General features: G+C 33.2%; 1 protein-coding gene across 2 annotated transcripts in view; it reads right to left on the bottom strand.

Moving 5' to 3' along the window:
• Window positions 1-26,810, bottom strand: part of SOHLH2 (spermatogenesis and oogenesis specific basic helix-loop-helix 2) — a 55,620-nt gene that overhangs the window by 11,025 nt on the left and 17,785 nt on the right. For both annotated transcript variants that reach the window (XM_074303488.1, XM_074303489.1), the window contains exons 3-9: window positions 26,644-26,705; window positions 26,458-26,562; window positions 23,070-23,172; window positions 16,786-16,896; window positions 14,513-14,660; window positions 14,000-14,091; window positions 13,147-13,268 (exon numbers count right to left, since the gene is read on the bottom strand). In XM_074303488.1, the coding sequence (XP_074159589.1) occupies window positions 13,147-13,268; window positions 14,000-14,091; window positions 14,513-14,660; window positions 16,786-16,896; window positions 23,070-23,172; window positions 26,458-26,562; window positions 26,644-26,705 (743 nt within the window). The remainder of the gene's footprint in view (window positions 1-13,146; window positions 13,269-13,999; window positions 14,092-14,512; window positions 14,661-16,785; window positions 16,897-23,069; window positions 23,173-26,457; window positions 26,563-26,643; window positions 26,706-26,810) is intronic.

The raw sequence follows: 26,810 nt of genomic DNA, 5'->3' as shown, positions 1-26,810 counted from the left end.
GTCACAGAATTCTGAGAGTTGAAAGGGATCTCATAGTTTCTATGACAATGTATCTGCACAATAAACACTTATCAAATAATTCTATTTCTTCTGAACAAGGGACATCCTTTCCCAATCAAGTCCCATGTATGTCAACTCTCCCTTCTTGCATAAGATCTCTAGTTCACTTTGTTTATTACTCATAATGTATATATTTGTTTGCACATTTGTGAGACAAGTTTAGTATTTTTATTGTGCTTCTTAGTCACTCCTATGGCAATATGCCTGTTTGCCCTGCCATCCTGCCTACTTTTAGATTTAGTCACCAGGAACCAGTCACCAAGTGAGACTTGATTTATTTATAGTGGGCATTCTGACTTTTCTGGTCACATGGTGCTAAACTTAACCAAAAGTGTTTGCTTGGCAATAAGAAGATTCCTATCAAAGGAACATATATATATATATATATATATATATATATATATATATATATATATATATATATATATATATATATATATATATATATATATATATGTATATATGTATATATGTATATATGTATATATATATGTATATGTATATAATATATATATATATTTGCATGTAAATATATATTATATAATATATACATTTTATATGTATAAATATATATAAAGTTTTTGCTTGGCAACAAGAAGATTCCTATCAAAGGAATGTGTGTGTGTATATATATATTCCATATATACATGTATATAAATCTATTTTTAATCTCTCTTCCATGACAGCCCTTCCAAAATTAAAAGACAGGAATCATTTTCTTCCTATTTTCTCTTCTGCAGGTTAAATATCATTAGTTTCTTTAACAGTTATTGTTTGACATAATTTTTAGATTCTATCTCTATCCTGGTTGTTTTCTTCTAAATATGCTCCACTTAATATCCTACCATGTCATTGTTTGATATGATTTTAATTCTCCTCCCCATTTTGACTGTTCCATTTCAAACATGTTACCATTTAAAATCTTCCTCAAAACATGAAACCCAAAATTGAGTATGGCCATCTAAATATATTTTGGTCAGGGTAGAATATGGTGTAAATAATTTTTACACAGGAAACATTTCTATTACCAAAATCTAAGTTCATATTCAATTAGTTCTAAGTATGCCAACTGTGTTATAACCCTATATCCTGTTTTAATCCTAGTCAAATATTCTTTGGCTAGAAGGATATTATGAGCAACTTTTAGAAATGATTTGCTGAAATTCCAATATACTATAGGTTTATTTATGGCAATTCCTTAATCTGCCAATCCTGGAAAGGGAGGGAGGGACAAAAGGAGGGAAGGAGAGAAAGAAAGAGAAAGGAAAGGAGGGAGGGAAGGAAGGAGAGAGGGAATAGAAGGAGGGAAAGCAAAAACATAGGCAGGCAGGTAATCTGACATGGTTTTTCATTAATGAAAACACGATGGGTCACTAATAATCTATCTACTCTATGATGATTAGTAAATAAAATGCACAAAAAGTCATGTTAACAACTTAACCCTAAGAAATTCTATTATTGTGTATCGCATAAATCTTATATCCTTTAAACATTACTAATTAGAAGAGTAATGTTTTCTATTTATTTCTTACTTGAAATACAAATATTGACAATTTGTACCAGAAAAATAATTCTTAAAAATTGTCTGACACATATATGCACAAAGTTAATTCTGAAACACCTCCTTGAATCTGATCAATTTGCATGTTGGAGGCTTTTAAGCAATAGTCCTTTATATGATTCAAGAGCAACATATACAGGACAGAACACAACATAAAACTGTTATGGGAAGAAAACCTCAAAATCTCTGCACAATAAAAGAAAATGTAGACTTAGAGAACAGGTATAAGAAACAACAACATTTGAATTGAGTTTATGGGGTATTGATTTTTATCTGTTTAATCATTTCAGCAAAATAAAAATACATTTTCAGATTCAGAGACCATCAAGTAGATAAACCGTGATTTTTTTTTCTGTTCTTCAATGATTTTTTAAAAGTCTCTTAAGAATGTAAATGATTCTTAATTAAAAGAAAAATAGGATCCTTTTGTCAATAAAAATGACAAATGTAAGAGAAAACACAATGCAGGAAAATAAGAAATTTTGGGATATGATGTTCTGAAAGGCAAAATGAAAGAGATTATAACCAAGATTAACTTACTCTCTAAGTTATACCTGTGTATCATTTTACAGAGTAAAAGTAGTCTTTAGAGAACTTTCAAGCATTCCAGATGACCAAATTGAGTAGAATATTTGAAACACAAGCTTAGATAGCTAGTTGATAGTGTGAAGTTGTTAGGCCTAAAGTCAGACCTAAGTTCAAGTCTGGCCTCAAACACTTAGTGTGACCCTAGGACAATCACTTAATCTCTGTTTGCCTCAGTTTCCTCATCTGTAAAATGGAGGCAATAATAATAGTACCTACCTTCCAGGATTATTGTGAGGATCATAGTATTGGTAAAGTGCATAGCACAGTGTCTGGCACACAGTAAACGTTGGCTATTATTGATTTTGATTATCCAAGCCATCTATTGTAACTCTTTTTGATAAGAGAAGAGCAGCTAAAATTTTGACTTATATCAGTTATACTCTTTCAAAATGTAAAGGAAACAACAAAAGGAAATTCCATTTTTGGACGTAATTCTCATTAAAGAAAATAACTGATTGCTTAGGTGTAAATAATGGGAACCCTCGGGAAAAATGACTTTTCTTAGAACTCAAAAAATGGAAAGGAAACCTGGGAATTACTGGAATTGTACCCTGGATTTCAGGAAAGATTTCATAGGGTTCAGAAGAAAGATAAGTAAGATCCTATGAACTAAGATGCTTTAGCGTAAGTTTGCCCAGGAGGGATGGGAGATGCTCAAGAATGAAATTGTGAAGGCATAAAAGGAAACAATTGGAAGAAGGAAGAAAGAAAGCTGTTTGAAAAGACTTATGTAGATGCATGGGGAACTAACCAACTCAATTCAGATTTTAAAAGGAAATGCACAGAAGCAAGGCTAGGTAACAAAAGATCAATGTGAATTGTGTTCCTATTAAAATAACATTAGTAATGCTAATAAAACTTAGAACAACAAAAAGATTGTTTTTTAAGATTAAAAAAGATAGAAAAAAAGAAGATCAAAGAACAAATAAAACTGATGGTGGATAAAATAATTGAAAACACAGAGCTGCTTAATTTATATTTTGTTTCTGTTTTTCCTCTCATGAATAAAAATTTGTACTTGAGATGACAGAACAAAGATAACTAATAAAGAGTTGATATCCAAAATAAGGAAACAGTAAGGGAGCGCCCAGCTTCTCCTGATGAACTACCTAACCTAAATGAACTACATCATCATGTGCTAAAAGAATTAGCAGTTGTATTTGCTGAATGACTGCCAATGATATTAGAGAAATCACAAAAAGAAAGGTATCAGAGGGTAAATGTTTTCTGATATTCAAAAATATATATAAACTATAGATTAGTGAAAATGACTTTTAATACCTGGAAAAAACTAGAATTAAAGAGATGACTGGTAAACACAAAAATAAAGGAAACTTTCAAAGAACCAACAGTTTCATCAAGAATGGATCATATAGAATAATAGAATATTATTGTTCTATAAGAAATGATCAGCAAGATGATGATCCAGAAAGACCTGGAGAGACTTATATGAACTGATACTAAGTGAAGTGAGTAGAGCCAGGAGAACATTATACACGATAACAAAAGGTTATGTGATGATCAATTCTGATGGACATAACTCTTCTCAACAATAAGGTGATTCAGGACAATTTCAAAAGACTTGTGATGGTTTAGCCATCTGTACCCAGAAAGAGCATTGTGGAATCTGAATGTGTATGACAACATAGCATTTTCACATTTTTGTTGTTTGCTTTTTTTCCTCATTTTTTTCTTTTTTGATTTGATTTTTCTTATGCAGTATGATAAATGTAGAAATATGTTTAGAAGAATTGCACATATGTAACATATTGGATTACTTGCTATCTGGGGAAGGGGAGAAGGAAGGAAAAATTGGAACACTAGGTTTTACAAGGATGAAACTATCTTTGCATGTATTTTGAAAATAAAAAGCTATTTTAAAAAAGAATAGATCATATATACTAACCTCATTTCTTTTTTTGTAAAAAAAAATAGTGAACTAAGTAAATTTTAAAAATAGTAAACTAAGTAAATATTGTGGACATAGTTTACCTTGATTTGGCAAAGGTGAGTTTAAATATTTAATATTATTTTGGAGAGGTGATACAGAGATGTTAATTAAAGGAGAATAAAATAAGATGGCTTCATCCAACTTGTTGAAAGACTGATATCAAAGAGAGGTTGTTGATGGTTCAAAGTCAACAAGACAGAAAATCTCTAGTAGAATAGCCTCAAGGATTCTTAGCCCTGAGCTGTTTAACATTTTTATCATTGATGTGGATAAAGGCATGAATGCATGTTCATCAAATTTACATATGACATAAATATGGGAGATTTAGTTAACATACTGGGATAAAAGAATTAGAATTTAAAAGCATTTTGACAAGCTAGTCTCTGGCCACTAGAGTATTAAAATGAACTTAATAAAATGAACTTCATTTTGGAAAAATACAAAATCTTCTTCCTGGATACAAAAAAGTCAACTTTATAGGTACAAGGTTGGTGAGGCAGGATTAGAGAAAGGAGTTATTCTGAAAAAAAGATCTAGAGGTTTGCATAGACTGCAAGCTTGATATGAATCAGCAACATAATGCAGTAGCACAAAAATAGGCTAATGAAATTTGGGCTACATTAAGAGGGTCTAGGAATAGGAAATAATATCTCTGTCCTTATTATACCTTATCTACAGTGTTGTATTCAGTTAGAAGGCTATTGATAAGCTAGACAGTATCCAGAGAATGAAAACCATGTTAATGAAGGTCCACGAGTCCATTTCATAGGATTTGTGATAGACAAACCTGGGAATACTTGGTCTGAAGAACAGAAGACTTGGTTAGAACATAATAGGTGTCTTCAAGTGCTTGAAGGCCTGTCATATTGAGTAAAGATGAAGTATATTCTGTTTGGTTCTAGAGATCAGAACCAACAGTAACAGATGGAAGTTACAGTGAAGCCCAAAAAGTAACATCAATCCTAACAATTTAAGCTGTGCAAAAATGAAATTAGTAACCTGAGGACAAGCATATTGGGTGATGAGTTCCCCTACTTGGAGGTCTTCTAGGAGAAATTCAATCATTACCTGTTAGGAATATTACAGGGGATTCCTTTCTTATATAAGCTAGACTAGTAGGCTATTGGAATGCAACCCAATTCTCAAATTATGGGCAACTCTTGTAATTCAGAAATGTTTTTTGAACTAAAACATGAAGTAAAAAAAAAAATTCAGAACATTTATTTTAATGAATACAATACTATAAAAGAAAATAACTTTAAAAGACTGAAGAATGAAATAATGAGTGAGAAATCACTACTGGGGCAGTGGATAGAGCAGCAGCCTTGAATTCAGGAGGACCCCAGTTCAAATCTGATCTCAGACACTTAACACTTCCTGGCTGTGTGACCCTGGGCAAGTCATTTAACCCCAGCCTAAGGGGGGGGGGGAAGAAATCACTACTCTAGAAAACTCAAGATGAATGATACTTTCTACCTTTTGACAGAGTAATACATTATTGGTGCAGACACAGGTAATGTTTTCAGATACAGCCAATGTATGAATTTCATTTACTTGACTAATTTATTATAAAAGATTTTTATACGGAAGGAGAGTTGTAGGGGAAAGTGAAGAACAGTGATTCCACAAAAATATTTTTAAGGAAGTTCAGAAGACACAGAAATAGGACACTACTGATTCTCTGAAATACTTGAATAGAATTGTGTTTTCATCGATTATGGAGTTCCTTCCAAAGATGCACATTGTACCCTATCCATGTCTTCCAATACTATATGGCTGTTGTTGATGTCCTCCCAAAAGGTCACCATCCAGCAGGGGTTCTTAACTTTTGTGTGTATGTCATGGACCACTTTGGAAGTCTGATGAAACCTACAGATTATTTCTCAGAAAAAAAAATGTTTTTAAATACATAAAGTAAAATACATAGATTTATAGAGGAAAATAAATTATCCTGAAATAGTTATTTTTCCCAAAAAGTTCAGGGACCCCAGCTTAAAAGCCACTGTTTTAGACAGTGTGCCCAGTGAGGTAGAAACCTTTCTTCCAACATCATGAGGGTATAAGTAGGGCACTCTGTCTACTTGTTATCCCTCGATCTTGTCATATGACTAATCCACCTCTTCCTGTCATAAAGCTCCTTGACAACATGCTTTACCAGAGGTTTCTCATTGATTATATATTGTAGCCTGTTAACACCCACCTATGTGTCTTTCCATTTCCCTCTGATTGATGATAATCTTTAGCTCTAATATCCCTCATTTTACAGCCATATAGGAAAACTAGGAAAAATCTTAGTATTAAAAAGATTGAATACTGCTGATCTATGTTGGTCTTACTGTATTAAATTTCATGTGTATGTGTGTGTAGGTATGTATATATATATATACATATATATATATATATATATTTGTTTGTTTGTTTATTTATTTATTTAAAAGCTGTATGTAATATAAAGTTTCATATGTAATCCCCTTCTAATTTTTATTTTGTGTCTGGATACTTATGTTTTCACATGTTTTTAAGTTTCAAGATAAAATAAAATTTAAGAAAATGTTTAGCTATGAATGATAAGAGAGGAATCAAAAAGCTAGAAAAGGAAAAAAGGAAATGGCCAAGTTTCTCAAGCATTTGAAGGATAAGTATATTTATAGACAGATGGTAAGGAGTCCCAAAAGCATTTACTTCCATTTAAAATGTTTTAGAGGTAGAAGAGACTTTAGCTGTTATGTAGTCCCCAGCTTCTTAAACTGTGGCTTGTGACCACATGCAATCTCATAACTAAATGTGAGGGTTGCAAAATTATGATCATCAGTAAAAGTTTGATTTGTATACCTGTATTTTATAGACTTTATATCTGGAGTCATGTAAAAATTCCTCTGGTGACAGTGGATTATGAGTAGAAAAAAAGTTTAAGAAGCCCTGATTTAGTACAAAATCCTCATTTTACAGAATGGGAAGTGACTGATAATGGCAGAACCAAGATTAGAACCTGGATCACTAGTCCCCAGATAATGGCTCTTTCTATAAACAAACAGCCCATTTGGCATCTCCATAAGAACTAATGTTATAATAGATGATGAAGTGAAATTAAATAGATTTTTTTTGCTGGCATAATTTAAGTATAGCCAAATGGCAAAGAATGGACAAGAGAATCCTTCTTTTATTTCCCAAATAATAATTCACTATACTAATTTTTATGTATTAGTTATTGATTTTGAAATTATAGCAAAATGATCATAGGGCTAAAAAGTTAACAGCAGAATCTTGTAATCTGAATATCTATTTAAAAAAAGAAAATAAAGCAATTGGGTTCAGCAGACTTGAATTCAAATCATACCTCTGATATATTATTTCCTATGTGATCTTGCACAGGTCAATTTGTTGTGTTGGCCTGTTTTCTCTCAAACGGAGGGACTACATGACTTTGAGATCTCCGGATCTGTTTTTATAATCCCTCCATCAGACCAAAGAGGGCCTCACAGGTGATCTCTTAACACTTCTCATTTGAACAAAGGGCCATCCATAATTTGCCATTTATGACAAATTTTTCAACCTTATCTTCAATATCCTACTATTTCTTTTGCTCTAGCTAATTCGTTTTTTCCTTCCCCACAACACATTTCTACCCATTCCTAATCAAGGTAGACTTTTTGCCATCCTTTCCTCTCCCTATCTCTTGAAATCAATCATTTTTAAGGATTAAATTTTGTTGAATCTAAGTGTCATTTCATTCATGAAACCTTTTAGGACAATTTCTATCCACACTGCACTCATTATTATAACTAGATCCACATAACCTTGAATCTTAATATGTACTGTCTTGTATCTCTCTCCAATTATCTAAGGTATGTTCCCTTACAACTAGCTAACCTCCCTGATTTAAGGTGGAGATGGCTTTTGTGTCCTTCATAGAAGGATGCTGGGTTCTTATTAGATGCTCAGGAAGAAGTTAAATTACTTTTTCATATATATGTGAGAACAAGTATTTTTCTAAGTTTTTCTTTTTAGAAACAAGTTGGGGTTTTTGGATACTGTGATTGTTTTAAGAAGAAAAGGACTATAACATCTGTAAGAGTTTTGTCTAGTCTAATATTTCTTTCAGGAGATTATTCCAGAATATTAGTCAACTTTGTGAATTCTTCAGGCTTAAAGCAATATCTATGGAAAGCAATGGTACAAAAAAATCGATGTTACTTTAGATTTTATGTAGGAATAGATTTCGATGTATAATGGAGTAACTAGCTAGGGAAGCTTCATTACTAAAAGTGTATGTAGTTATGAGCTTACTGTCAAAACTGGTAATTTTCCCCTCTCTCTTGTTTTATATTGCAAGTTATATTGCATGCTTCCTTAAAGTCAGACCAGTCTCTTTGCTATAAGTTTTGCTTACTTAAAATGTTTTATATACTATTATTTATTGTATTACTGTACCTAGCATTAGTATTGCAAATAATATAAGTATGGATTTTAGACCACTAAAATGCTGGTGCATCACTCATAAATGCTTTTTCTTTTAAATAGATCCAGAATGTGTACCTTCTTGTGAAATACTTGAGAACTGCAGGTTCACTTGACTTCTGTCTTAGAAACCCCGAATAACCATTTCCAAGTATTTAATCCCTTTTGGGAGCCTAAACACATCTGGGGCTTGTCCTGTTGTTAGATAAGTTTGGAATTCCATCTGGCTATCCCATGAAGTGGTAGGAATCCATTGAAGAAGTTTCAAGTGTCTCTGAGTTAATTTATCTGAAGTTCTCTCAACCACAAGATATTTGAAGGTTCTCTGAAAAATTTTGGAGAGTGCCCTATTTTTAAAATCCAAGAATTTTGCAGAATTAAACTAGTCCAGAGGAAGAGCAAGGATGGTTGGTTGTTGTTTTTCGTACTCGAAGAGGACCAAAATGACATTGCTGTGTGGATGAGAGGAGAAGAACATCCCAATTTCTACTAGAGCAGGGCCAATTTGCTATAGACCTTAGTGCCTGACTAAGCACATTACACAAACAACAAGCCAAATTGGTCTGATTAATTACTTGAATGTCAAGTCCTGTAAACCCTAAATCCCTAATCCCTATAGGTAGAATCCCATATAGTCTAGAAATCTCTAAAGGATAAAAGTTTAGTTTTTCCTGAGATAATAAATAGATTTTCTTTGCCTTTTTCTTGTTTTTATTGTCGTTGCATAGTGGAAAGTCATTTGCAGTTCTAAAAGAGGCTCTCATTCTGTATTAAGTGATTGATAAACACTAAAATATTCTTTATTGAATCTGCAAAACTGTGTATTTATGGGTCATTGTGACTTATACATGAGGGATTATATAAAAACTATCCCACGTTGGCTTAACTGTATGGCACAGGGGAAGAAAGTGAAAGGAAAACTGCTCCATGACACCAGAGAAAGAATCTAGATTTGGGATATGGACACTGTGTTTAAGACACATCCTAGCTGATTTAATAGCAAAATTTTTAATGAGGTAAAGAGTATATTTGGTCAATTGTGGATTGGTGGATTGGTCAATGAGGGCATAGAACTTCAAGCATATGCAATATTTGCCCAGCGTCAACCTGCTTGGAGATATGGTGAGCTTGTTTTCAGAAAAGCATAATGAATTAAGACCTTTCCTGGCTTCAGACTATGTGCATAGTATACACACACACACACACACACACACACACACACACACACACACACACATACACACACAGAACACCTGAATGGATCAACTCTTTCCTTCTTCCTTGGGATCTTAGGGAGGAAGAAGAAAAAATATTGAAAGTCTCTTGGCTGGGGAGAGGTAGTAGAAATGACTGAATCAGTTATAAAAAGCCTGCTGCAGCCCATCGCCTCTTTTCCCCTCCTAGCCACATAATCATAGATATGTACTGCCACCCCTATTTCTCTTTCTGTAGTATTATTTTTTCTTATTCCAAGTAAATGAATAGTAAAGATGAAATGTTATGACCTCGTGAGCTTCAAAAGATCAGAGTATCCACCACTGGTCTAACAACTACAATCCATTATAAAGTAGATACTATTAGTTGCACCAGTCAAATCTAGTAAGGAGCCAGTTTTAAGGAAGGGCCTATTTGGCTCAGGTCAGCAGTGAATTGATCGAGTGTCTGATCCAGCCAAGTCAGTACAGAACTTACATATTTATTAGCCACTCCACATCCAGAATGGAAACTGGTGGGGAAAATATCTAGTAGTTCCCACTCTGACTCTTTTCTTTCTAGGGTTCAAGTTGATAGAGGAAGAGAGAGGGTTCCCAATTACAGAGGTTTTGGTACTTTGATTCTTGTTAAATCTTCTCAGCAAATATTCTTTGGAAAAATTAATTGATGTTATTAATAAGTGACATTGGGGAGCTATTGATTGGGGACTGATATTGAGGGAACATGCTAGATGGGGAGTTAGGGGCAACAATATTAGAGAAAGCTTTAATACTTCATGATGACTCCTAGAACCCTGAAGGCAAATAAAGGAAGTGATGTTTTAGAGACCCAATATACCAATGCAAGTATGGATTGTGAGAATGAATCTCAGAGCCTGTTACATGTAAGTTGTTATTTAACAAATATTTATCAAGCATCCACATGAAATAACAAAGATTCATGGACCTGGTACCAGAAGGTTTGAGTTTTAGTTGTTAATTAATACCAATATACCCTTGACAAGTTATTTAATCTTTGAGTTTCAGTAAAATGAAGAGATTAGGCTACATGATCTCTAAAGTTCTTTCAACTCTAAAATTGTATGATCTTTGCACACAATATTATACCAAGAACTAAGAGAGATACTAAATATATGAAAAGCTTTCTACTCTTTAAAATCATGTATGGTAGAAGACATTCAAACATGAAAAATTTTTATCACCTCTTTAAAGGGATGTTAGAAGGTGCATAATTTTGGGGACATAAGACTAAATGAATTGCTTAGAGAAGAGGATGCAGTAGTATGTAAATACATGTGAAATTTAGAATATAATCAAGATTATCTGGTACAGAAAAGGAAGACTTGAGAGAGTTAGGAAGACGATTCATCAGTGCAGCAGAGACATTAGAGAAGGTTTTATGAAGAAGGTATTAAATAAGCATTGGATGTATTGGTGGGGTTTTTAAAAAGAGAGAAATGAAGACATTCTATATGGGAAAACAATATGAGCAAAAGAAAAAAGACAAGGATATGTGGTTTTTATAAGAACAATGAAGATAATTATTTGACTGAAGAGGAAGGTATGAACCAGGGAGTGATTGGAAACAAGATTTTCTACATTAGATGGCAAGTAGATTTAGGAAAATAGATTGGAGCAGAGTTTATGGTTTATAAATGTATTTTGTGTCATGGAATACTTTATAAGGCAATTGACAGTGATTTCTTCACAGAGAAACTTTTTTCATTAATTTAGCCAACGTTGGCTTAGGCTAACAGACACTCAGGAAAATGACTAGTAAATTTGGAGACATAGGGAGCATAAATCCTACCCCACACAAAATAAGGCAGAAAAGCACTTCCTTTAATAACTTTTCTAAAACTGATTTTTGTCACCGTGCAACAGATCTTTCTAGTGGATTTCTCTTCTTCTGGTTTCTCCCTTTTCTAATTAATTTTCATATTTGTGTCAAGCTGTTATTGAAAGACTTCTTTTCTTAATGTTAGTGGCTTCCCCGATCCAATTAATCCTGTATAGATCTTGTTTCTACATATCTGTTTGTATGTTGTCCCCCATTAGACCACGAGTCTCTTGAAAGTAGCAACTCCTGAGATTTTGTTTTTCTTTGCCTGTCTTTATATCTCCAGTACTTACAGAGATTAAAACATGGTAGGTACTCAAAAAATGCTACTGATTGCCTGGCTTACTTTTGTTCTATCATTCCTCTCCTTCCCTTCCCTTTTATTTATTTATTTATTTTTTTGCTGTTTTATCTTAAATTTTAATGTTGAGTTAAATTGAGATTTAATTAAGTTACATGTAAAGACAATTTTAACAGTTTTTTTCTCAAAATTTGAATTCCAAATTTTCTTGCTCTCTCCCTGTGCTCCTCCCTCTTATTAGGAAGGCAAACAATTTAACATGTTATACATATATAGTCATGCAAAACACATATCCATATAAGTCATGCTGTGAAAGGAAATATAAAAACAGACAAAAAAAGACTAAAAAATTTAAGAAATTAAAGAAAATGTACCTTTTACAGCATTCAAGGTCTAATAATACCTTCCTATTTTCTACCATTATTAAAAATAAATCTTTCTGCTTGATCTACACGCTTTCTATAACTTGGCCCTTCCTTCCAAATCCTCAGATACTTTACAAATAATAAACACAGTCATTATTTCGAGTTATTGGGCTTCAAGACCAGCTTACCTATTGTTTCTTTGAATAGACCACTTAAATACCAAAGGGACTCTACCTCTAGCTACTACTTCAGAGTTATGTCGTTCCGATTAATAAAAATAACAATTTCTAGTCACCTGATTATGCTCTACAATCTTGTCCTATGAAAATACTCCCTCCTCCTACCTCAACTCCTCCCAATTCCCTGCAAGCACACTTTCTACCTCTTGCTTTGGAAAACAATAATGAAATATTGTCATGATTTTTGAAAAGTTCAGATCAATTGATATGAATTGGCATAGGGAATATGCCCCCACTCATCATTCCCATATTTTTGGACCACGGCACATCTTTTGTAATCATCATTTTTTATATATGTAGCCTTGACCTTTTAGAATATAATCTCCAGAGTACATACGTATCTCTTTTGTTTATATTCCTAGAGGGAGGTCAACATACTAATAAATGCTTAACAAATGTTTACTCATTAATTCCTTCAAAGAGACAGAATAAAAAACCAAAACCAAACTGTAATTTTAAAATCAGTAATTCCCACGAGATGCATATAGAAATAAGCTAAGTTACATATCTGCCTATATATATTCTAGTACAAACTATGTGCAAGAAGTTGAGGAGATATTGACCATCACCTTTCAAGGCTTCGTCCAATGGGCACTCTGAAGCAGGAAGAGAGTATACATTCAAGCACTTATTACCCAGGAATCTGATTTCTTTCACAGGTGACTGTCTATTTGTCACCACATTATGTTCCCTTAAAAGTAAAAGAGGGAGGAAAAAGGAAGAATCCTTAAATACATTTTTATTTAAGAAAAATATTAAACTCTATAGTTAGTCCTATCATGAAAGCAGTAAAAACAAGCCATTATCGTTATATTGTCACAAAAATGTGGACTAGACTCTCAGATTCTTTTGGATATTGTTCGGTTCAAGTTAAACTTTTACTGACTGCCTTTGGAATACAAGGTAATTTTATTTTACTTGTATATTCCAATAAATTTAATTACCTAAATAAACTCTACTGTGCCATTTCATATATTAATAAATATTCCTTAAAAGTTTCTGCCTAAAAATTCTTCCTAATTGGAAAGGAGCTGAACATGATCCAAAGACTTGATCTAACTCAATTCATCATAGTGTTCCAATGTCCATGATGCATTGTCATTTGAAAGGACATTACATTTATCAAAGCTCAAACTGCTTACATGGGCCCAATTATAATGTTTGGGGTTATAATTAAATACCAAGGAACACTGTGTTGATCTAAAATTGTTGCCTGTTTTTATCATTTCATATAACTACACATTCCAAGGACTAAAATAGCAAAAATCCCCCAACTACTAACAAAAGGAGGGAAAAAGTCCCTTTTCTTAATAAATTATCAAACTGAGTGAAGGTTTAGTGGTTTAGTACTTTGCCTATGCCAAAAGTTGTAAGTTAGTGACAAAAACTTGAATTTATAAGAATTCATGGCTCATTTCCTACCTTTGTGTCTTGACAGTATTTGAGAGGAATGGTTGGTTGGCTATGTGCTGCTTCTTACAAAACCTTCTGTTGCTTTGAAGCATCTTTGTAATCTAAAAAAAATGCAGGGATAAATGCAAATTCCACATAGCTATTTTTTGATATATCTATTTTCCAGCCTTTCTCCATAAATCATATTTTTCTTCTAAAGTCATCTTTTGATTTCTCACTGTGATATGGAAGTGATTCTTAGTTCTCTAATAGGTGCAGTCATGCTAGGAAAGTTGGCTGCTCATCTTATTTATCTATTATCAGAGGACCAGGAGAGCTAAGTTTGAAAGTTCATCCCCACAAGGCTCATTACCAGAGAATTCAGTTTTCCATCTTATTTATTGTTTTGTTTTAATCACAACAGCAACTCATGGAAATTCTAAATTGTGCCGTGGATAAAGCTGTGATCTTTAGGAGGACTACTAATAAAACATGGATCCCGAAGGTCCTGTATAAGCAGAACTCAAAGAACTGAGAAGGTACCTGAACCATGATAGCTGGAGGGATTCTCTCTCGGATACACTTCACATAATCAACGGTTGCCTCAAGAATTGAAGCAGCATCATTCTTCCTCCCCTTTATATATGGCAAGAGAGTTCGCAGCTGCTCACAGCAATCCTTGATTCGTTCTCTGCTCAAAAATACTGTACATTAGGAGCGAGCCTGACCCTCCATTTCACACAAACAACCCAACTTTTAGGCCTCCTTCTAATAAGGTGCACAGGACAGAATCAGTGCTTTGCTGGCAGCCAACAGCTTTTACGGTTGTTTATAAGTACATTTCCCCTGTGTTGCTCAAAAGGAGCATAGGAAGCTGGCTGTTTCAAGGATTAAACACTGGGTGCTATAATATAACTCAGTGGTACACTTGCTCCATCGCTGCTGCCTCATGGATGATCCAGCAGAATGTGAATTTAAGGAAAAAACTTTCAATTCAGTGGTACTATGTTCAGGTAGCCAGAAAGAAAACATTTCCCACTGTCACTCTACAGAAGCTGGTTTCTTCTTCAAGATATATGAACAGATAGAATCATGGATTTCAAATAATAGAAATATGAATACTTTATATTTATATAGTACTCTGCAGGTTAAAAATGTTTTATTCACAACAATTCTATGAAATAAGTGATACAACTATTATCATCTCCATTTTATATAAAAGAAAACTGAGATTCAGAGATACTAAGGGAACTGTTTTAGGTCACATAAATATGTCTCGAAACAGGATTAAAATTCTGTTGTGACTCCAAGTCCAATGATCTTCCCATTACATCCTGTTTTGACATAAATTCCTGAATGGATGCAGGAGACCCAAGAACTCACTAATTAGTTTTTGTACTCTAAGAAAATAAGGAGACTGGTTTAGTTAGAACAAATCATGCAAATTATGGGAGCCTGCTGGCCTGATTTCAAATAGAAATTACTCAGAATGGAAGTTATAAAGTGCATCTTCAGAGGAGAGATTTTGGTCTTTCTACATGTTTTTCCAGGTCATAACAATAGTAGCCAAAATATTGTGGTGCTTGATGAAGTGCTTGCTGCAAGATCAATGTGATACAAGATTTAACTGAATGAAGAGTTCTGACTAAATCAGACCAAGACTGAAAAAAAGAGACTCTGTTTGCAATTCATTTTCAATAGAGAAAAATACTTAGATTCAAATCAGTTCACTGGGTTCTTCTTGTGCTGATACAAACTTCCAGAGATAAATAATACTTTGGATTTCAGATCAGTTGGAGTAGGCAGCTAAATGTTCATGATACTTCTAGTTTTATCTTCTTTGAACAGTTTGGTCAGTATTAGATTTGCTTTCATGGGTAAGAAATAAGGTAAACTGCATGAGGATGCTAATCTTGCTATATTCAGTGTAATATGACTTGAATTTTCAAAAAATATCACTTCATTAATATAGTCCAATCCTTTTACTCTTGCTTCATCTATCTTTGTCATAACTGCAAGAACCCCACAAAACAGCTAATAATGAATTAAACATTGGCATTGATGTGAGATTGATATGAATATGTTATCTCTGATTCGTGATCTTCCTAATTCATGGAACAAATATAATCTCATTTTCTACTATGAGCCTTTCCCAATTCCTCTTAAATTCTAGTGCCTCCCTATCTCTAACTTACTTGTACGTATCTTGTTTGTAAATAATTATTTGTATGCTGTGTCCCCCATTAGACTGTGAACTCAAGAGCAGACACTAAAGGAAAAACCTTTCTTTGTATCCTTAGCACAATGACTGGCATATATTTAACATTTTATATATGTACAAACGTACATATAATTTTTTTGATTTGGGGGGGTTGGAATTATATTTTATATATGTTTGTCAATATATATTATCAATATAAATATATATTTATCAATCCATCAATGCCAATCAATTTCATATTGCCACTTTTGAGAATGGGTAGTTTTATTCTATGGCCAGAGAGGGTAAGCTAAGTCTGCTTGCTTCCTCTATAACTTTTCTTGGTAGAGCAAGAGAGGAATAAGAAGAGAAGATGAAGAAGATTGTTACAATTTCTTTATAATCTTATAATTCAACAAATAGATTTCCCTTAAAATTCAGTATTTCTGGTCCTTAAATAAGGCTACTGATTGAATCACTCTTTAATCCATCAGACATTAGGCCTCTATTCAATAACCATAATGATTTTATAAAGTATTATCAATTGAATTATGCAAACCATAAATTTAAGTTTTTACTACAAAGGGAACAGTAATATAACTAGGTATAAATTCACCTTCTCAGCTTTTCTTTGCTTGAATGAAGAAGAGAAATCTTTTTATTTTTCTTGGAATCAGACAATGAAGTCTTTTGTCCAACTCCAGGATTGTCTCCTAATGAATTGGAACTAGAAACAAAAGAAAAATATACCATAAAGAGTCAAGGGAATAAGTAAATAACCTAACAAACCAACATAAAACCTAAAGGACATAGTTTGTATTTTTTTTCAATATTATACATTTCAAATAACACAGTACTTATTTCAAAAAGAACTTTTCTACTTAAATATTTCGAAAATACTACCACATCATAGTAGTTGAAACTCAGTAAATATTTAATTAACTGAACACGTCATTTCCCAAATTATTGCTCATTTATTTCTTTATTAACTATTGTTTTTCACTGTTGTATAATAGCACATATTCTACCAGAAAGATAAAACCATTATGGAAAAGTGGGAAGGAGAGAATGATAGCATATCATGAACTAATAAGAAAAATAAACAGAATTCTTTTTCTTGGTTTATTCCTAATCACTGGAAAATTCAGTACATTTTAAACTTTATTCACTCAACATTTACTGATCATATATTTGTACTACACTCTTAACTTTGATGGAATATAAATAAAAAACCACCAGAAAACATAGTCTTCCCTCAAGAAATTTAGTCTAATTTTAATGACTTTAGTTCAACTTATACAAATCACTATTTGAAAGAATAATTAACTATTAATTTCCATATTCATGTGACATTTTCAATAAAGATAACCTGCCATATGAAAAAAATGACAATAATCTTGTTCCCCAAACCCTAGCATTTACTTAAAGAGATTTTATAGACTAGCCATTTGATCAAAAAAGCAGGAACAAATGATGGCATAATAGTAAAAGATTCAATGCTTTTTAAGCTTTTCCCTAATCTCTGATTACAAATAGTATCAGAAAACTTATTTTTCTAATTCAGAAATTAAAATCTTGAAACGTCCATTAATGGGAAATCTTTGTAAAATAAAGTCTGAGATACTCAAGTCACCCTCTTAAATTATCCTCACTGGCTTAGGGTAAAAGTACAGTCAACTCTAAAATCATTCATTAGTTGTCTCCCAATAAATTTGAAAGAAGTTATCAATGTTATCAAAAATATTTAGAAGTGTGCTAAGTACAAACTGTGATTTATATATTACTATATTCAATGAAAATACAAATAGCTGTATAGCCATTCTTTGAAGGATCCATGGATGGCTGTGATTCCATTTTACCTAATGGATATTCTTATGTTCTAGTTAAAGAAATCCTTAGAAATTTATTAAGAATAAAAATGTAAATGTGCTAAATGTTATATAGAGCATTGCTTATGAGGAGGGTGCATGTGTGCATATGAAGTCCTTTCCTTCCTTCAAAATTCAACTCAGGTTCTACTTCCTCTGACTATTCTGCCTCCCAATTGGAAGCTCAACTTCCCAGAATAACCAAGGACAAGTCCTATGTCAGATTCCATGCAACCAACACTCAGATGATGTCCCCAGAGAAAGCTACAGAAAGGTTAAAAACAAACAAAAAAAAAAAACTCAAAATGGGGGCCTGAGATGTCTTGAGGAATGGCAATGATGAGAGGGATACAACAACACTTGGACTGGGACCCCCAAAAAGTACAGGGGCATTTAAGTACCTTAGAGGGCCCTAATACAGTTTTCTGTTTTCTGACTATATAGAGGTAATTCCTCAGAACTTTAAGTTAGTGAAAAGACTCTTGTTAATTCAAGGTAAGGCACGGCTGGACTAACTACTCAAAAGCACAGCAAGAACAGAAAGCCTGATAATAAAGGGGGGAGAATTATAATAGGAGATACTTGTGAAATGTAATGAGATGGAGAGAAGTAAAAGGATATGGATAAAAATGGATAGAAATCCTGATCTCAGACAAAGCAAAAACAAAAAAACAACAAATTAAAAGAGATAAGAAAGAAAAATACATCTTGCTACAAGGTACCACAGACAATGAAATACTATATATATATATATATATATATATATATATACACATCTACATATACATATATATACATATATATACATACACACGTGTGTATATGTATATCTATATGTGTTTAGTATATAAAGATATACATACAAACACACATATGTACACCAAATAGTATAACATCCAAATTCTAAGAGAAGTTAAGTGAGTTACAAGATAAAATAGACAGCAAAACTATAGTAGCGAGGGACTTCAAATTACTCCTCTCAGAACAGATAAATCTAAACACAAAATAAATAAGAAAGATGTTAAGGAAGTTTGTAGAATTTTGGAATGATTAGATATGATAGCTATCTGGAGAAAGCTAAATAAGGATAGTAAAAAAAAAAAATATATATATATATATCTTTTTCTCAGTGGTACATAGTTACTACACAAAAACTATCTATGTATAGGATATAAAAACTTCACAATCAAAAGCAGAAAGGCAGAAATATTAAATGCATCCTTTTCAGATCATTATACAATAAAAATTACATATAATAAAAAGCCATGGAAAGATAGATGAAAAACTCATTGAATGTTTTGCATAACTTCACGTGTTTCTTCTCAATAGAGGTAGAGTGGGGGAAAAGGAAGGGAGAGAAGCTGGAACTAAAAGTTTTAAAAAACAAATGTTTTACATGTAACTGAAAAAAAAAATATATGTATACACACACTAATTGGAAACTAAATAATTTAATCCTAAAAAATGAGTGGATCAAACAATAAACCATAGATATAATAATTTCATCAAAGAGAAGAATAAGACAACATATCAAAATCAGATTCAGCTGAATTAAAATTTAAAAAAGATATAGATAGATAGATAGATAGATAGATAGATAGATAGATAGATAGATAGATAGATAGATAGATAGATATACCCTTTGAACCAGCAGTGTTTCTACTGGGCTTATATCCCAAAGAGATCTTAAATGAGGGAAAGGGACACACATGTGCAAAAATGTTTGTGGCAGCCCTTTTTGTAGTGGCCAGAAACTGGAGACTGAGTGGATGTCCATCAATTGGAGAATGGCTGAATAATTTATGGTATATGAATACTAGGGAATACTATTGTTCTATAAGAAACAATCAGCAGGATGATTTCAGAAAGGCCTGGAGAAACTTACAGGAATTGATGCTAAGTGAAATAAGCAGAACCAGGAGACAGATCATTTACATGGCAACAATAAGATTATGAGATCAATTCTGATGGATGTGGCTTTCTTCAACAATGGATGATTCATCCCAGTTCCAATAATCTTGTAATGAAGAGAGCCAGAGAGAGGACTGTGAGAACTGTACATCACTTCTTTTTGTTTTCACTTCTTTTGTTGTTGTTTTCTTGAATTTTATTTTTTTCTTATTTTTCTTCCTTTTTGATCAGATTTTTCTTGTGCAGCAAAATAACTGTATAAATATATCTGCCTATATTTGATATATATATATATATTTATCATGTTTAACATATATTGGATTACTTGTCATCTAGGACAGAGGGTGAGCAGAAAGGGGGAAAAATTTGAACATAAGGTTTTGCAAGGATCAGTGTTGAAAAATTATCCTTGCATATGTTTTGAAAATAAAAAGCTTCAATAAAAAATAAAAATAAATGAAAAAAAAGAAGTTATGCATACAGATTAATGAGAACAGAATAGGGTTGTAGATGAACAGAAATGGGATTAAAGAGGGAAGGAAAGAGTGAAGGGAGAGGATAAGGAAGAGATCCTGGGGAGACAGGTTAAGAAAAAGCAAGGTAAAGTGGAGGATAGAAGTAAAGCTCAGGAGTCAGCAGGAAAAGGAAATATAATCATTGATCTCAAAGTTAAAGCTAAAATAAATTTAGTCAAAAGAGAAAAATAGGGAAACTATACTACATGCCAGCCATATTAATGTTGTTTTAAACTATTTTAAATAACTAGGTATTATAAAGTTGGAATATTTCTGTGGTGTAGTAAATGTTGAATTGATATAGTTAGAAAAAAATATAGAAAGACTTGAATTTATAAAGGAGATTTTATCCATCTTCAGAGAAACAGTACAAATAAGCATAGTATAGCGTACATAGATATCTATGAATATCCATATGTAAATACAGATGTATATGTATGTTATAAAGTATGTATATTATGTGTGTATATATATATGTGCATATGTGTATGCCTATATATCTATTTCTCTCTCTTTCCATATATATGAATATATTCATGCTTAATTGTAACTTTCTTGAGAGGTAAGGGAAAAAAAGAATAAAGTAAAGAGTTCACAGCAGAGAACAACAAAAAAACCTATAAGGAAGTAAAGAAAAGATGGATAGCTCTGAATACAAAATAGACTATTATGTAGGCTTTTTTGAAATGGAAACTTGTTTCATATTTTGAATCCTCATGTTCATTTTCTTTCCCCCTCCCGACCCATTCCTCATTAAAAACTTCCCTATTACAGGGAAGGAAAGAAAACAAGCATTTATGAATTGCTTAGTGTGTCCCAGGCATTGTGCTAAATGTTTTATATGTGTTATCGCCTCTGATTTTCACAATTACATTAGAAGACAGGTGCTATTATTACTCTCATTTTACAGTTGAGGAAACTAAAGGCCAATAGACATTGTGTGCTTTGCTCAGAGTCACACAGCTAGTTAGTGTCTGAGGTCAAATCTGAAATCATCTTCCTCCCTGAAGGCCCAGTGTGCAATCTAACACACTCATAGACAGCCTTGGAGTCAAGGGCAGTGATCCTTCTTAGCTCAATGCCTTCCTTGACCTGGCACTTTGCCACACACTAAATCTCTACACAGAATTGCAGCATTCATCCCTTATTCTTTCTACATATAAGACTTTAGTGACTCTTGTCACCTGGACAATTGCAAAGGCCTATTTGGTTTTCTTGCCTCAAGTCTTTGCTTACTTCAATTCATCCTCCACATATTGCTCCTAAAGTAATTTTCCAAAAGTACAGATTGATCAAAGTCCTTCCCTTCCACTCAACAAAATTCAGGGGTTGCCTAAAGCTTTTAGTAACAAATATAAAACTCTTCTATTTGACGTTTAGAAATGTAGCTCCTTCTTACCTTTTCAGATTTCTTACATTTTACTCTCACACTTTTGGAATCCAACCACAACTGGTCTTCTCAGTTTTATATGTGATTCCCCATCTTCTGTCTTGTCTCCCTGTCTTTGCACTAGCTGTCCCCCAATACTCCCTCTTCACCTCCATTGTTTGAAATCCCTGATTTCTTTTAAAATTCTGCTCAAGCCCCACATTTTTCACAAAGTCTTTCCTGATCCCCCTAGATACTTATGTAGCTCTTCCCAAAACCATGTTGTATTCATTTTGTATGTATTTATATGTGCTCCCAATATAATTCAAATTTCCCTAATAGCACACACTTGCATTTTGCCTATGTATTCTCTATGTGTTTAACATTGGGCCTGAAACATAGTAAGTACTTAATAAGTGCTTATCAATATCCTGAAATAAGATTATGCAAATAAGTATATTTTGAAAATGATAAAACAATAGAAAAATGTGAAGTATAATTCGTGTTCTCACTAATCATCCTAGAAAAATGGTTATCAAGTCTTTGGAGCCATCTCATAAAGCAGCCCATTCCTTTTTATTTTTTAATAACCTTGTGAGAAAGTTCTTCCTAAAATGGAAGTGAAATCTTATTTATTGAGTATACCTTTGGTTTCAACTCTATTCCATAAAATAGTATTTCAAATACTTGAAGACAACTAGCATGTTCCAAATCACCAAGTTTAATGACTTTAATTCCTTTGATGGTTATTAAATGATTAATTATACCATTACATGATTTTCTCACTACCCTATCACCAGCACTGAGATGATCTACAGCTTTAAAAAAAATGTAGTCACAGTTGAAGCTCAATCCAATATTACAGGTGCTAATTAGTTCAAAATACAATTATGACCGTTATTTTGATGGGTCTAAACACTAAATTTCTAGTTATGCAGTTTTAAATTATATTAGTTTTGTTTTCAGTTGTGACATACTCTTGACTTATTCTGAGCATTTGTGCAAGTGAGCATCACAGTCTCCACAGCTTCTTTATTTTACTGATAAGGAAATTGGCTCAGAGAGGTTTACTCACGCAAGGTTACAGAGGTAATTCAGTTGGCAGAATTAGGATTTTAACCTAGGTGCTCTGACTCTTGAAAAAATACTATTACAGAAAGTATTCAATAAATATTTGTTAAGTAACTATTCAAATTTTATAGAAATCATATAAATTTGTTAAGCACAAGAAACTAACCTATGAGGGACTAGTTCAGTGGAACCATCTCTTGGGTTTGCATTAAAGGATCTCTGTAGGGATGATCTGGAGTCTTCCCCTCTGATTATATTTTCATCCTTAGCTGAAATTTAAAAGAGAACAATATAGGCTCTTTTTACTCAGGAAAAAAAACTGACAGAATGGCTAGTAATCAAATGCAGAAATTCTAATTTGGAAAGCAGCTGTCACTTTTCATTCAATGGAGCTTAATGATATAATGCTTTTTAAATCAAAAGAAGCCTACAAAAGTTTTTTCTACAAGAACATTTAAATGAATCAGAATGAATAGAGCATGAAATAATACAAGGCATACAAAGAAAAACAAACAGTATGCTACATGCTACAACTGGATGTCTTCCAACTAGGTTCTATCTACAGTAACCCTATAACAGCTGAAGAAGTGGTATACCCAAATAAGTAATGCATCCAGGAAAAAAAATCAAGCCCTGGTTTTCAGGTAAGTGTCTTGTGAGGGTAAAAATGTGTATGAGTCTGCAATGGACAGCTGCACCATCAAAATATGACATTTGAAAGATTTGCTGCAGCTGCCTCGCCCAAGAGCAAAGATGAGATCAACTCCTGTTGTACAAGAATGAGTTATACATGTGAAATGACATTGGACAGGTGCTAGAAAGCAGTTGTTCTATTCCTATTTATGAGAAGAGTCTTGAGGAAGAGGCTTTTGGTCAGTGGTTAGCCATTTCTAGGAAGAGCTTTGGAGACTGGGAAGTTTGCAAGACCCTGGAATATTACCAAATGGGTTCTATAATCATGTTCAGAAAAATTAAAGGACCAGGTAGCCAAAGTACTGTACTCTCTGGAGACTAGAAGACAAATTCAATTAACTCAAGCAATTTCTTCCTGTCCTATGTCTGTGGTTTTTCAAGAAGAGGTGCAAATATCACCTTTGTTTGTGAGGTTTTCCTAACTTAGGGACCCCAGACTTGGAAAGATTATCAACAGATGTTGGTAATCAATGGTATTAGCAGAGAGTTTGGAAGCTGTTCTTCATATAAATCAAAATGGCAAATAAAACATTATACCATTTAGATAACAACTTCAGTAAAAACAATGGAGTCAGGAAACCTGAATTCTAATTCTAATTTTCACTAATTGGTTAACTTTCTTGAAACCAGAATTTCCTTAAATGTAAAATGAGAATGAACCTTAACCTGCTGATCCTAAAGAAAGTAAAATGAGACATTGTATATTCAGGTATTTCATTGTATATTCAGGTTTTTTTTTTTCTGAGGCAATGGGATTAAGTAATTTGCCTAGGGTCACACAGCTAGGAAGTGTTAGGTGTCTAACGTCATATTTGAACTCAGTTCCTCCTGACTTCAGGGCCAGTGCTCTGTCCATTGTGCCATCTAGCTGCCCCTATATTGTGATTTGAAAATCACAAAGTATTATAATAATGTAGGGTATTAATGAGATTATACTTTATATTTACTTATATAAACTTACACTGATATAGCATTATTTATTGCATTTTGGCAGCTAATACAGTGGATAGTGTTGAGCTTAGAGTCAGAAAGACCTGAGTTCAAACCCTGGTTAGACACTTACTAGATGTGGGATCATGTAAAAGTCACAACTTCTGCGTCTCAGTTTTCTTAACTGTAAAATGCAGATAATGATTTCCTCAAAGTGCCATGAGGATCAGATGGCATAATATTTATAAAGTGCTTAGCACAGTGTCTGGCATATAGTAGATACAAATATTTTATATCTTTAAAGATATAAAGATTTTAAAGATTAAAGAATGGCTGTCCAAAAATTGACAAAAAACATATTAATGTGCATATGCAGAAGACTGCATATTTTACCTCGCAATATAGCTTCATAAGCTTAAGGAGTTTAAAAAAAAAAAAAAAAAGCTTAAGGAGTTAGGATGAGGTCACTGTGGAGCACTTTACGTGTGAAGGTCCCTGTGGTTCCTTAGGAGCTGTGAACATGTTCATGGAGGATGCTCAGATCTAATTCGATCAGATTAAGTTGTACCCTAGAATGTCAGATATTTGAAGACAGACTTTTGGGGGGTCTTTATATGCTCAGAACATAGCTTTGCAGGTATGGATCAGAAAGGGGCTTCTAAATGGAAGTAGAGCTGAAAGTTGAGGAGAAATCTAGTGACAGCTGAGCCAACCCATGGAGATCTGGCTCCCTGAGTTTTGGTGGGGAAAAGTGGGAGAGAAAATGCCCCTCCCTTTGTTCAACTCCAATAAAAACATCACCATTTCAGTCTCAAGAACAGTAGCACAGAAAGGCAGCAATGGAACCTCTTGGCTGAAGAGCTGGAAGGTGTAGAAAGGAGAATTTCATGGCTAGTCTTTTAAAGGTGTGGCAAGTGTTCCTGAACCCCAGCTCTAACTAGCAGTAGTTATAGCTCATGAATCAAAGATCAAAAAGGGACTGAACCATGAGGTTTCAAAAGAGCAAAATCTGGATTTTACCTTCTATTCTTGCCATGTATTACTAAAATGGTAGGGGACATGTGGGAAAGGAGTTGCTTTTCTAATAAGCCTAGTTCATTTCCCTCCAACAAGACTCCAAATCAATAGGGCTGCATCATAAAGTTGGAGTCCTATATAGGTCCTCTGGTAGAAAACAGGGAAGGGAAATATTGTGACTGTTATGGGCTCCTGTAAGTTCTTTAGTTTTTTTCTGCATCCTTTTTGTGGGATGAAATAAGTAAAGACTATCTTCTATATGCAGCCTTCTACCCAAATATGTTGAGATCTGAAAGCAAGAAATGATTCAGAGAGCTTTGGGAGCAGCTCCATCCGACCAAAAAAGTGATGCTATTCATGGAAGCCTGGTGTCTGGACTTCTGAACCACAGTTACACTTAAGTGGTATACAATCACAACAGCATTTTAAGCTATCCTACTATAAAGTATCCCAATGTAATATAAAACACATTGAACCAGAAATTACCACTAATTTACTGTAGGACTTTAGAGAAGCCAGTTAATCTCTGGCTAAGAAATATTTTATAACATTTCAATATAATTTTTGGTAATGCTATGTATTTTATTTTGTACATTTTAAAAAATGATTCTGAGAAGGGGTCCATAAACTTTCACCAGACTCCTATTTTGTCCATGATGCATGATGAATTAAGAATCTTTGTTCTATAAGGTTGTTTGCTCATCTGACAAATGAAGGGGTTGGTTTAAAAGATATCTGTGATCTCTTCTAGTAAATCTCTGGCTTTATGACTCTGTCATAGTGTACAATATTAATGCACTATGAATATTTATATATAAATGTCAAATACCAATAAGATACCTATCCTAAAACACTCGATAATGCTTTAAAGATATAATATGTTTTAAGCCTCTGGAAATATATTTTTCACTTACCGTTTTTTGAGAAGAAGGATTTCCAGTAATTTAGAACAATACTCATTTTTTCCATCGTTAGTGGCTCTGTTAAAATAATATCTGCTCCATGGCCTGAAATACAATCTAAGAATCTTTGGATTAAATATTGATCTAGCAGTTTTCAATTGGTGAGAAAATAAAAGAGTCTACCCAAATGGCACATACCTTCAAAATTTTCAGGGATTATAAAAACAAACAGCAAGTGTATGTTTTTCTTTTTGCCAAATCTGGAGAGGAGAAACATCCAGTTAAAATTATAAAAAATAAATATTCTAAAATTCCAAGTTCAGTTTAGTTTATCTAAAATGGAAGAAGAATGACTTGCTTTGGGT

The sequence above is a fragment of the Sminthopsis crassicaudata genome, chromosome 3 (assembly GCF_048593235.1).
Source record: "Sminthopsis crassicaudata isolate SCR6 chromosome 3, ASM4859323v1, whole genome shotgun sequence".
Taxonomy (NCBI): Eukaryota; Metazoa; Chordata; class Mammalia; order Dasyuromorphia; family Dasyuridae; genus Sminthopsis; species Sminthopsis crassicaudata.
Note: the sequence above shows the minus strand (reverse complement) of the source record. Positions and strands in the feature narration are given on the sequence as shown.